At 39.9% G+C, this 13995-nt stretch overlaps 1 protein-coding gene across 5 annotated transcripts; it reads left to right on the forward strand.

The window, feature by feature from the left end:
• Positions 1–2850: 2850 nt before the first annotated feature.
• anapc11 (APC11 anaphase promoting complex subunit 11 homolog (yeast)) lies at positions 2851–12829 on the forward strand. 5 transcript variants are annotated; one of them, XM_061988398.1, is made up of 4 exons: positions 2867–3007; positions 4972–5106; positions 5626–5744; positions 12388–12829. In XM_061988398.1, coding segments are annotated over exons 2-4 (267 nt in total). In that variant the 5' UTR covers positions 2867–3007; positions 4972–5104; the 3' UTR covers positions 12534–12829. The 5 variants fall into 5 exon arrangements, with proteins under 5 accessions (XP_061844384.1, XP_061844382.1, XP_061844385.1 ...); XM_061988401.1 differs by having other exon boundaries at positions 4972–5096; XM_061988399.2 differs by lacking the exon at positions 2867–3007 and adding an exon at positions 3386–3643.
• The last annotated feature ends 1166 nt before the right edge of the window (positions 12830–13995 follow it).

The following is a 13995-nucleotide window of genomic DNA, read 5'->3' on the forward strand; positions in this document are numbered from 1 at the left end:
TCAACTCTTTAATTACCGATACCGATATCAACCGATATATGCAGTCGTGGAATTAACACATTATTATGCCTAATTTGGACAACCAGGTATGGTGAAGATAAGGTACTTTTTTTTTTAATTAATAAAATAAGATAAATACATTAAAAACATTTTTTTTGAATAAAAAAGAAAGTAAAACAATATAAAAACAGTTACATAGAAACTAGTAATTAATGAAAATTAGTCAAATTAACTGTTAAAGGTTAGTACTATTAGTGGACCATCAGCACGCACAATCATGTGTGCTTACGGACTGTATCCCTTGCAGACTGTATTGATCTATTTTGATATATAATGTAGGAACCAGAAATATTAATAACAGAAAGAAACAACCCTTTTGTGTGAATGAGTGTAAATGGGGGAGGGAGGTTTTTTGGGTTGGTGCACTAATTGTAAGTGTATCTTGTGTTTTTTATGTTGATTTAATAAAAAAATAAAAAATAAATACAAATAAAAAATGATACCGATCATAAAAAAAAACGATACTGATAATTTCCGATATTACATTTTAACGTATTTATCGGCATCCCTATTTCTAACCCAAATAGGTGAAATTAGATAATCTCCCACGGCACACCAGACTGTATCTCACGGCACACTAGTGTGCCGCGGCACAGTGGTTGAAAAACACTGCTTTACACTATGAAGTAAAGGAAAACATGACAGATTTGTAATTATATTTAAGTGACTAATGACAGGTTATATGATTATTTAAATTCATATTCTGGCCACTTTATAGTGAATTCGTTAGCACTTTTTGGGGGGAAAGGACAACAACTAACCTTTTTTTTGTTTTGTTTTTTTGGGTGGGTGGTTATGTAGATATGTTGTAGATATGTTAATTCCATCTTTAAAAAGTCCAACACCTAATTTAGGTTTTTACACGTTTTTTAAATAGCTGGTCTCAACCAAGTTCATGCAATAATTTGTATTTTAGTGATTGTAAACATACCAAATATAGGGCGGTGACGTTGGGTAGACTTTATGAGTCTTGTGTATGGGGGCCTAGAATTTGGTGCACCAGCCTTGAGTGTAACGATACATGGATTCGGAATCAGATTTTTCAGTAGGGAACATTCGATATGGGATGTAATTCAGATGTTTCTACATGACGGTAAATCATTTTTAAAAATGCACTAAGACGTTCCATTTTGTTTTGCAGGTGGCATTTTTTTGTGTGGCAATTACCACTTTGTGGCTGTGTCTCAAATTAAAAACTTTTGTCAGTACACATTGTTTGGAAAATAACATAATTATGTCTCCGAGGCTGTACTACTTTTACTTCCATTGCTGCCCCCAAGCTAATGTGTGCAAACTTTTCCTACAAAGAGAGGAAATTACAAAGGGGAAAAATGCAAAAAATGAAAATCTCTCAAGATAAAGCTAGTGCAAGTAATAAATTACAACGCACCCTTTATGAGAAATGACAATCATTGAATGAGAAATAGAGTGAAGTTTATTTTCAAATAATTGATAGCCTGCCAAAAGTTATTTGTGTAATAAAAAAAAAAAAGATTAATTATGTACATTTGTAATTCAGTTGACAAAACATGCTCTCACATGTTTTATGGTTTGAAATGGAATCACTCTTTAATACAATATTAATGGTTAAAGTAAGCAGAAAGACAAAGTTTTTAATCGATATGTCTCCATAACCCCCCCCCACCCCCCCGCGACCCCGAAAGGGACAAGCGGTAGGAAATGGATGGGTGGATGTATGACAAAGACATGCAAAATAGACCATCAACAAGAATACACTTAGAATGTAAGAAACAGACAAACACTTCATCTCATCAACAGGTGGACTCTTACAAAGGAATGAAACCCTAATTTCTATAATACAATTAATATTTTAGATGAAAATTTATAAATAGAATATTCGAGGTCAATATTATATTTATATAAGTAACAATAACCATTACAATCTTATGAAATCATTACTATGATATGCTGTACGTTTTTATTTTATTTGTATAAATGTATTTTGTCTTATTTTTAGATAAATGACATTATTAGTCATTATTATTCTTTACTAAATAAGTAATTTTAAGCCATTATATCATTTTGTGAAAACTTTGCAATAAAGTAATTAAAATATATATATATATATATATATATATATATATATATATATATATATATATAGGTTGATTGGCAACACTAAATTGGCCCCTAGTGTGTGGATGTGAGTGTGAATGTTGTCTGTCTATCTGTGTTGGCCCTGCGATGAGGTGGCGACTTGTCCAGGGTGTACCCCGCCTTCCGCCCGATTGAAGCTGAGATAGGCTCCAGCGCCCCCCGCGACCCCAAAGGGAATAAGCGGTAGAAAATGGATGGATGGATATATATATATATACATATATATATATATATATATATATATATATATATATATATATATATATATATATATATATATATATTTCACGTTATTTTAGACTTATATGATGTAAGTCTTTACACCTTTTTTTATTGCTTGATTTTTTTTAAGTTACACTTTCAATCGCAGGTTTTTTTTATCTCGTCTGGCATGCTGTTATTGACTGTTTATGTTCTGTAAAAATACAAATAAAAAACTCAATAGTTACGAGCTTGTCACGTGGCGGAAAAGGCGGGACTAATGTTAAGTAATGGCGGCTGTCGACAGTGCCTACGACAAGCTAGTAGGGGCAAAGTGCTGCAACGCATACAGTTGCACACTGTGGGAATAACATATCAGAGGTCAACTAAAATAATAAAATATTGAGTAATAGTAGCAAACTGCAAAAAATGAAGTTATGATTTATTTCCAATATACATCAAATGCATGGCCTTTAGCGGGAACATGCCCCTACCTTGTCGGTACGTCGCCGGGATTCTACTTGCTAGTCGTCGAAGAAGAAGAAGCGGGTAAATATTGCTGTCCTCATTTCCGGTTAGCGTGAAACGACAGTAATGAATTTAGGATCAAGATTGACCCACTCAGGAAGTAAGTACACATTTTATACATACTCTACTTATTGAAGTGTACATATTATACTTATTGGAGTGTGCTTTATTGGATACACGACTATCAGCTGCTAACAAGAAGAAACGTTAGCATTACATGGATTTGCCAACCAAAGGAAAACCTCGATAAATGTTGTTTTGGAAGGAGCATAAACGCCAAAGTGTAAGGCTGATTTACACGCTGACAAGTTGGTGAAGTAGCTAAGAGCTCAAAGTCAAAAGTAATAGTGCTGAACTCTGTAGAACTTGCACCTGGCTCGCTGACAACAAGCTATCCATGGGCGAGGGCGGACCTACGTCACTTCCGCCCTCCAATCCCCTAGCAACGCGGTCGCCATATTGAATTCTTTGAAAACAAACCAGCTCACAGCGAACACAGCATTGACAGAAAAGGCATTTAACGAGGTTTCATGGCATTTTAAACTGTTCTAAATGGCGTATGATTATGTAAATAGTCTTTCCAGTGAGGCTAGGTTAAGATACGAGTTAAAATGTTCTGTAGTTGGATTAAACGACTGCCCTTACCGCCTTCCAGCAGATGCGTGGACTGATAATCCTACACAATGGCCGGACATGGAATTTGGAAATCTTTATGTCTACCTCACAAGCGCACCAGGTCGGTTGTTAGCATCGGTTGTTACATAACGAATAAATCACATAAAAATGGTTAAATCACCCAAGGTATGTTGATAAATGATAATAAGGATGACACGGTGGCTACCAGTATCTGTATATTTATTATATCTGTAGAGAGCTCATTCAAATTCAGTTCAGTATTATGATTTATTATTTGCTGAATTACTGGAAATAGCCTTTATACCGTATGTTATTGTTGTGCAACAACAACAACTTCAGCTGTCGAACGTTATTCAGTAAAAATTCAACGGGTTCAACATTAGCATGGACGGTATAGCCAAGTTGTGGTTAAGAAGGTGGATTTTTGTTCCTAATATTTACCAGAAACGAAGTGATCCGAACACACGACCCGGGATTTTGGGGGACTCCAGTGAGAACCGTCCTCGTTTTCCCGGTGTAAAGCTGCGAGCCATTTGTCTCGTCTCTGTGGGCTTTTAGCACGCTTTGGCAGAACAAAATACGACCTTTGTTTTCCCTGTTTCCAGTTGTGGTTTGCACAACCAAAAACAACACAGTTTTTTTGGCATTTTGGAGGCAGAATGACGGGTTTAATCAGCGCAGGTCGACAGGTTAAAGAGTAATGGCGACGGTTTGTTTTCAACGCCAGTCAGGTTGCTATGGCTCGAAGAACCCGTATGTAGCTCAGTTGCCCGGATGTCGGCCCTGCCCCATACACTTGGGTAAAACGGAATCCATCCTGTTTGGGTCCCACATCAACCTTAAGAAAGTCAGTGACTTCACTATAAAAGTGTGTGACATTGTTATCACCAGGAAAGATTAGGTCACCTACCTAGGTTCTATTCTAGAGGCTAATCTTTCCTGTGATAAAATGGCAACCAAGGTAATCAAAAAGGTCAACCAACGAACGAAATTTCTCTATAGAATCTCCTCTCTGGTCAACAAAAGCACCATGAGGATTCTAGCGGGAACTCTCGTTCAACCCTTTTTCGATTACGCATGCACCTCCTGGTACCCTGGCACCTCCAAAACCCTCAAATCTAAACTCCAAACATCCCAGAACAAGCTAGTCAGATTACTTCTAGACCTCCACCCCAGATCACACCTCACTCCTACCCACTTCTCCAAAGTGGGCTGGCTCAGGGTGGTGGACAGAGTAAAACAACTTGCACTGAGCCTAGTCTATAAAATCCGCTACACCTCCCTGATACCGAAGTACATGTCAAACTACTTCCTTAACGTAAATGACCGCCATAACCACAACACCAGGGGGAGCTCCACTAACCACGTTAAACCCAGATTTCGAACTAACAAAGGTCTTAACTCATTCTCTTTCTTTAACACATCAAGGTGGAATGCACTCCCAACAGGTGTAAAAGAAAGGGCATCTCTATCCTCCTTCAAAACCGCACTAAAAGAACACCGCCAGGCAACTTCAACCCTAAACTAACACCCTCCCCGGATTGTTAATACCGGTAATCAAATGTAAATAATCAAATGTAAAAACTTTTTCTTATGCTTTCTGATCTCTCTCTCTCGCTCTCGCTCTCTCTCTCTCTCTCTGTGTGTGTGTGTGTCCACTACTTGCTGTACATATCCTACCAAGTCAGACCTACACTGTTTCCATGTCTTTGTTCTCAATTGTTGATGACTGAAGTGATGATAACAACCAAACCCCCCCCCCCCCACGTCCCACACCCCGGATTGTAAATAATTCAATGCATATACTCTGATGATTATCTTGTGTAACGACTTTATTATGATGATTGTATATATCTGTATCATGAATCAATTAAGTGGACCCCGACTTAAACAAGTTGAAAAACTTATTGGGGTGTTACCATTTAGTGGTCAATTGTACGGAATATGTACTGCACTGTGCAATCTACTAATAAAAGTCTCAATCAATCAATCAAAATACATGTGTTATGTTAGCTGTACGTGTAGTAGCATTGCCAGCTAACGTTGTTGTTAATAATAAATGGTTGACTGTTTGTCCCTCAGGACGTGCAGGATGAAGGTGAAGGTGAAGAAATGGAACGGAGTCGCGTCCTGGTTGTGGGTGGCTAATGATGAGAACTGTGGTATCTGCAGACTGGCCTTTAATGGCTGCTGTCCTGAATGTAAGTATGCACCTATCTCCCAGGTACACTATATTGCCAAAAGTATTTGGCCACCCATCCAAATGATGAGAATCAAGTGTCCTAATCACTTGGCCCGGCCACAGGTGTATAAAATCAAGCACTTAAGCATGGAGACTGTTTCTACAAACATTTGTGAAAGAATGGTGCGCTCTCAGTGATTTCCAGTGTGGAACTGTCATCAATCAATCAATCAATCAATGTTTATTTATATAGCCCTAAATCACAAGTGTCTCAAAGGGCTGCACAAGCCACAACGACATCCTCGGTACAGAGCCCACATAAGGGCAAGGAAAAACTCACCCCAGTGGGACGTCGATGTGAATGACTATGAGAAACCTTGGAGAGGACCGCATATGTGGGTAACCCCCCCCTCTAGGGGAGACCGAATGCAATGGATGTCGAGTGGGTCTGACATAATATTGTGAAAGTCCAGTCCATAGTGGATCCAACATAATAGTAAGAGTCCAGTCCATAGTGGGGCCAGCAGGAAACCATCCAGAGCGGAGACGGGTCAGCAGCGCAGAGATGTTCCCGTCATAGGATGCCACCTGTGCAACAAATCCAGTCGTGAAATTTCCTCGCTCCTAAATCTTTCAAAGTGAACTGTCCGCTTTGTTATAAGAAAATGGAAGAGTTTGGGAACAACAGCAACCCAGCCACCAAGTGGTAGGCCATGTAAACTGACAGGGAGGGCTCAGCGGATGCTGAAGCGCATAGTCCAAAGAGGTTGCCCACTTTCTGCACAGTCAGTTGCTACAGAGCTCCAAACGTCATGTGACCTTCCAATTAGCCTACGTACAGTACGCAGAGAGCTTCATGGAGTGGGTTTCCTTGGCCGAGCAGCTGCATCTAAGCCATACATCACCAAGTCCAATGCAAAGCGTGGGATGCAGTGGTGTGGAGTACATCACCACTGGACTCTAGAGCGGTGGAGACGCCTTCTCTGGAGTGATGAATCACGCTTTTTCATCTGGCAATCTGACGGACGAGTCTGGGTTTTGAGGTTGCCAGGAGAACGATACATTTCGGACTGCATTGTGCTGAGTATTATATTTGTTGGAGGAGGAATTATGGTGTGGGGTTGGTTTTTCAGGAGTTGGGCTTGGCCCCTTAGTTCCAGTGAAAGGAAATTTGAATGCTCCAGGATACCAAAAACATTTTGGACAATTCCATGCTCCCAACCTTGCGGGAACAGTTTTGAGTGGGCCCCTTCCTCTTCCAACATGACTGTGTGCACCAGTGCACAAAGCAAGGATCCATAAAGACGTGTATGACAGAGTCTGGTGTGGATGAACTTGACTGGCCTGCACAGAGTCCTGACCTGAACCCAATAGAACACCTTTGGGATAATTAGAACGGAGACTGAGAGCCAGGCCTTCTCCACCAACATCCGTGTGTGACCTCACCAATGTGCTTTTGGAAGAGCGGTCGAAAATTCCTATAAACACACTCCGCAACCTTGTGGACAGCCTTCCCAGAAGAGTTGAAGCTGTAATAGCTGCAAAAGGTGGACCGACATCATATTGAACCCTATGGGTTAGAAATGGGATGGCACTTCAAGTTCATATGTGAGTCAAGGCAGGTGGCCAAATACTTTTGGCAATATAGTGTATGTGACCAACATTTTGAAAAATGAACTTCAAAACATCATAGCCCCCTTAATTAATTGTCATAAATGCAGTAGATCAGGGGTGCCCATTACGTCGATCGCGAGCTACCGGTCGATGGTGGCGGGTGTGTCAGTCGATCGCCAGCCAGGCATTAAAAAAATAGCCATAAAAATTAGCAATCTTCAATAAGACGTCACTTTCATTACATGATTGACATTCACGACACCTGGAAAAATGGATAAATGGATAGATGGACCTCAATATTAAGCAAGTATTAGCAATATTATTGTTAGAAGCGCTAACATTAAGGACCTATCTTAGCGGTCGTTAAAGGGGAACATTATCACCAGACCTATGTAAGCGTCAATATATACCTTGATGTTGCAGAAAAAAGACCATATATTTTTTTAACCGATTTCCGAACTCTAAATGGGTGAATTTTGGCGAATTAAACGCCTTTCTATTCGCTCTCGAAGAGATGACGTCACAACGTGACATCACATCGGGAAGCAATCCGCCATTTTCTCAAACACATTACAAACACCGAGTCAAATCAGCTCTGTCATTTTCCGTTTTTTCGACTGTTTTCCGTACCTTGGAGACATCATGCCTCGTCGGTGTGTTGTCGGAGGGTGTAACAACACGAACAGGGACGGATTCAAGTTGCACCAGTGGCCCAAAGATGCAAAAGTGGCAAGAAATTGGACGTTTGTTCCGTACACTTAACCGACGAAAGCTATGCTACGACAGAGATGGCAAGAATGTGTGGATATCCTGCGACACTCAAAGCAGATGCATTTCCAACGATCTGCCGCCAGACCCCCAGGAAAAGAGAGCGGATGAGGGTATGTCTACAGAATATATTAATTGATGAAATCTGGGCTGTCTGCACTCTCAAAGTGCATGTTGTTGCCAAATGTATTTCATATGCTGTAAACCTAGTTCATAGTTGTTAGTTTCCTTTAGTGCCAAACAAACACATACCAATCGTTGGTTGGAAGGCGATCGCCGAATTCGTCCTCGCTTTCTCCCGTGTCGCTGGCTGTCGTGTCGTTTTCGTCGGTTTCGCTTGCATACGGTTCAAACCGATATGGCTCAATCGCTTCAGTTTCTTCTTCAATTTCGTTTTCGCTACCTGCCTCCACACTACAACCATCCGTTTCAATACATGCGTAATCTGTTGAATCGCTTAAGCCGCTGAAATCCGAGTCTGAATCCGAGCTAATGTCGCTTTACCTTGCTGTTCTATCCGCCATGTTTGTTTGTATCGGCATCACTATGTGACGTAACAGGAAAATGGACGGGTGTATATAACGATGGTTAAAATCAGGCACTTTGAAGCTTTTTTTAGGGATATTGCGTGATGGGTGAAATTTTGAAAAAAACTTCGAAAAATAAAATAAGCCACTGGGAACTGATTTTTAATGGTTTTAACCCTTCTGAAATTGTGATAATGTTCCCCTTTAAGGACCTGTATTAGCGGTGCATTGATCAGCGAGAGGTAACTTCCTTATGCTGCTGTATTGACATCAGCTGGTGAGCTGCTTACTCGCCTCACAGCTTGTGAATGTTAATTCTAGATTATAAATCATGCCTCTCAACTGGATAGTCAAATGGTGTGGACATAAACTGAGAAGTTGGTACACTTTGACAGTCAATTTAGACCCGGAAATGGCAAAAAAAACAACTGAAAATCGCTCTGTTCCACCCCCTTTTTTGCGTGAGGATTGAGACATTCTCCATCTAAACAGATAATGTGGTAATCATTGATGTTCAAGAAAAAAGCAAGAGTTGCATTTTAAAATTAATGCTACGCTGTATGCTTAAAATTAGCAAAACATTAAGTGTTATTATGAATGTGCCTGTTACTACATTACATATATAGGTACATCATGTATGTAAAACTTGATGAAGGTGTTTGGATGTTTTTTTAAGCGCTTTACAGACAGAATAACGCGTCTCCTATAGGCTCCATTGTAAGCGGACTTCTACCAACATTTATTTAATAGTTAGAATGCATTGAAAAATACAAATGTGTTCTTGTCTTATATAAGGATTGTGAATGATGGGCAAAATTCCCCAAAAAAGTACAGTTCCCCTTTAACTTCTATTTGTGACATACAGTACACAGGGTTGGCGCTAGGAATTTTCAAAATGGGGTCCCACAGTAAATTTTTGGTGTCACACTTTTTTGTAACCGTCTTGAAAACAAATGATAAATGTATACATTATCCTTTTATAACTCACATTCTGTATTGTGTTTTAAAATGGTAAAGTGTATTCTAGTAAAATATGCAGAGATAAGATGTGTCCGTATCAAAATATTACTTGAAATCAATTTTTGGCAGCAGCAAAGTGGTCGTTGGGTAGATTTGAGCTTTTGTAAAGGGTATTTCAACAAGTAAACAGTACAGTAGGTACTTGATTTTGATATATGTAATGCTCATAAGGAGATATGTCAGATAATATCAGACTGCCGATATTATCGGCCGATAAATGCTTTAAAATGTAATATCGGTATTGGTTCCAAAAAGTAAAATGTATGACTTTTTAAAACGCCGCTGTACGGAGTGGTACACGGACGTAGGGAGAAGTACAGAGCAGTTGCGTCTCCCAGTCATACTTGCTAACCCTCCCGATTTTCCCGGGAGACTCCCTAATTTCAGTGCCCATCCCGAAAATCTCCCGGGGGAGCCATTCTCACGAATTTCTCCCAATTTCCACCCAGACAACAATATTGGGGGCGGGCCTTAAAGACACTGACGTTGCGTGCTGGCCCGGTCACATAATATCTACGGCTTTTCACACACACAAGTGTATGCAAGCATACTTGGTCAACAGCCATACAGGTCACACTGAGGGGGGCCGTATAAACAACTTTAACACTGTTACAAATATGCGCCACACTGTGAACCCACACCAAACAAGAATGACAAACACATTTCGGGAGTACATCCGCACCGTAACACAACATAAACACAACAGAACAAATACCCAGAACCCCTTGCAGCACTAACTCTTCCAGGACGCTACAATATACATCCCCCGCTACCCTCTAACCCCCACCTCAACCCCGCCCCGCCAAGCCCGCCCACCTCAACCTCCTCATGCTCTCTCAGGGAGAGCATGTCCCAAATTCCAAGCTGCTGTTTTGAGGCATGTTAAAAAAAAGAATGCACTTTGTGACTTCAATAATAAATATGGCAGTGCCATGTTGGCATTTTTTTCCATAACTTGAGTTGATTTATTTTGGAAAACCTTGTTACATTGTTTAATGCATCCAGCGGGGCATCACAACAAAATTAGGCATAATAATGTGTTAATTCCACGACTGTATATATCGGTATTGGTTGATATCGGAATCGGTAATTAAGAGTTGGACAATATCAGATATCGGCAAAAAAGCCATCTCTACTCATAAGGGTATTTCTAGTAAAATATGTAGAGATGAGATGTGTAAATATCAAAATATTACTTGGAATAATTTTTTGTCAGGCAATATTATCGTACATTTAATAAAAAAGTTACATAAATTAATACATCCAAAGACTTTATAAATGTTTATTATGTGCAGGAAGAAATAACAGTTACAATTGTGTGTAGCTTCTAAACAAGAAAGAGGTTTTATCACATCAACATCGGTCTAACAACAGTCTTTTAACTCTCAATACAACAGAAAAGGCAAACTGTCATTTTCCGGACACGATAAAAGCTTAAATAATGTCAAACACGTAGCGTGACAATAACCATGAAGATAAAGTCTTTGTCTTACACCTAGTAATCTGCTGTGGACAGACGAAGCCAAGCAATGCAGGTTTAGCGAGCGCTGCTCGCTCCTGTGAAGGAAATGCATTTTTGGCAGGCAATTACATTTTGGCACGACACCGGAAAATATGAATAAAACACCGGCGGAAAGCGATAATCGATAATAAAAAACAAAACAAGCCAACCGGAGTTTTGACCCAGAGAAGGAGGGGTCGGTAAAAAATCTTTGTCCCACGCACGGACTTCCGGAAATGTGCATCCTTTCTGATTTCAGTGCCTAAAAAGACACAAAAAGTGTGTTAACGCCAACAGTGAGTACAGGCCAAAAGATTGGACACACCTTCTCATTAAATGTGTTTTCTTTATTTGTAGATTGTCACTGAAGGCATCAAAACTATGAATGAACACATGTGGAGTTATGTACTTAACAAAAAAGGTGAAATAACTGAAAACATGTTTTGTATTCTAGTTTCTTCAAAATAGCCACCCTTTGCTCTGATTACTGCTTTGCACACTCTTCGCATTCTCTCGATGAGGTGACTACTTCTTGAAGTAGTCACCTGAAATGGTTTTCACTTCACAGGTGTCATAGTTGTGATGCCTTCAGTGACAATCTACAATGTAAATAGTCATGAAAATAAAGAAAACGCATTGAAATGAGGTGTGTCCAAAGTTTTGGCCTGTACTGTATATAGACCTTTATTTGTTAAATCTTTTGTCTTAAATTAGTAACATTAGTTAAAGTGGTCGATGCATTGTTTTATTGTTGACTGCCTGGAGGTGGCTAGCTAGCGTGGCTAAAGTATGGCCACACACAATGAGGACAACCTTTTAAATTACACATTCAGGGGAGGGACAATCTTGAGTGGTTGTATTTCACCTTTTAAAAGGAAGTGGGTAAATATTGTCATTTTTTTGCACAACAACAGTTATATATTTTGGACAGTACTCCATTTTCAATCGCAGTGTTCAGAGTACAGAAATTGATGTTCACTTTTGGAAATATTTATTGTGCGATACAGCCAAAATCTGGAAATAGCTGCCCCTAAATGTTGCAAACTAAAATGGAATTGATGATTTCCGTGTGTCCTGTCATAATTAAAATGGTAATACTGTATTTTCTGCACTAAAAATCTCATTCCCAATACAGGTTCTGTTACACCCCTAAACACATTTTTTCCAGTATTAGCTGTAGGAATGCACAAGTATCGCCCCTCCACCATCACAATTGTCAATCTGTTTTGCAGGTAAGGTACCCGGGGACGACTGTCCGTTGGTCTGGGGTCAGTGTTCCCACTGTTTTCACATGCACTGCATCTTGAAGTGGCTCAACTCTCAGCAGGTCCAGCAGCAGTGTCCCATGTGCAGGCAGGAGTGGAAGTTTAAAGAATGAACTCACCTGATTGTTGGTATGATTGTAAATAAGCTTTTTTTCATACCTGTACTTGACACAACTGAAATGAAGCGGACGTCTAAGGCATTGGTGTACAGTTCATTTGAAAAATAAGTTATCGGAGCCAAATATGTGTATGTACTGTACAGTAGAGGGCGCTGCAGGCTGGGGCAAATAAGCCATTGGTCAACACAGGTGGTTGTCAGTTGTTGACCTGGCAAGTTTGAACTGAATTTGGCAAATTATGGAGTTTTTTGACTTGCTGGAGCCAAATAAATTGTTGACGTTTCATCAAAGATGGCTCTTTGAATTTAATTTTCACATGCCAAATCAAGCACAAATGTAACCTTTTGCAGAGGTGCTTGCTGAGTAAACCAGTACTGTTGAGTATTTGTCACCCCTTCCAGAAAAACTCAAGGACGGCGTGGCGCAGTGGGAGAGTGGCCGTGCGCAACCCGAGGGTCCCTGGTTCAATCCCCACCTAGTACCAACCTCGTCATGTCCGTTGTGTCCTGAGCAAGACACTTCACCCTTGCTCCTGATGGGTGCTGGTTAGCGCCTTGCATGGCAGCTCCCTCCATCAGTGTGTGAATGTGTGTGTGAATGGGTAAATGTGGAAGTAGTGTCAAAGCGCTTTGAGTACCTTGAAGGTAGAAAAGCGCTATACAAGTACAACCCATTTATCATTTATTTAAGAAGCATTTCGAGGTCACATGGTTGCAACCCATGTGCCCTACATTTTGTGACGGCTATTTTGTGTACACACATTCAACCCAATGCATTGGTGACTCGGTCGTTAAAATAATGCTTTTCAGCGTTGCCTCCTTGCATTGTGGGTCTCAATGTGTAAATGCTGAAAAATAATGAGGGAAAATAATTTATTAACTTATTTTTTATTAAAGAAGTGTACGACTCTGTTAATGTCAGTCAATTGCTCTCATGCTAACTGTTAACGTGCGTGAAGTAACAAAATAATTCACTTTTTAGAAAATGTTTGCTGGCATACGCCTCAGAGGCAAATATGTTGTTACTTGGTGCATGTTAACTGTTAGAATGAATTGATTTACGTGGACCCCGACTTAAAGAAGTTGAAAAACTTATTTGGGTGTTACCATTTAGTGGTCAATTGTACGGAATATGTACTGTACTGTGCAATTTAATAAAAGTTTCAATCAATCAATCAATTAATAGAATGCTAATGTTAGCATGCAATTTATTTTTTTAGCATTTTGCATGTATGTACCTCAGAGTCAAATATAACTGTTAGTTAGCATGTTCGATTTTTACCAAATGTTGCAAGTAAATGCCTCAAAGTATTCAAATATTCTTATTTTATGGAGGTTAACTGTTAGCATGCCAACAGTTGAAATGCAGTGCACTGTCAGTACCCCAGATGGTGCACTCAAAATTTAGTCTACATCATTTTTGGGTCGATGCATCGCATAGAGGTGGCTCGCTAGCG

The sequence above is a fragment of the Nerophis lumbriciformis genome, linkage group LG27, assembly GCF_033978685.3.
Source record: "Nerophis lumbriciformis linkage group LG27, RoL_Nlum_v2.1, whole genome shotgun sequence".
In the NCBI taxonomy this organism is placed as follows: Eukaryota; Metazoa; Chordata; class Actinopteri; order Syngnathiformes; family Syngnathidae; genus Nerophis; species Nerophis lumbriciformis.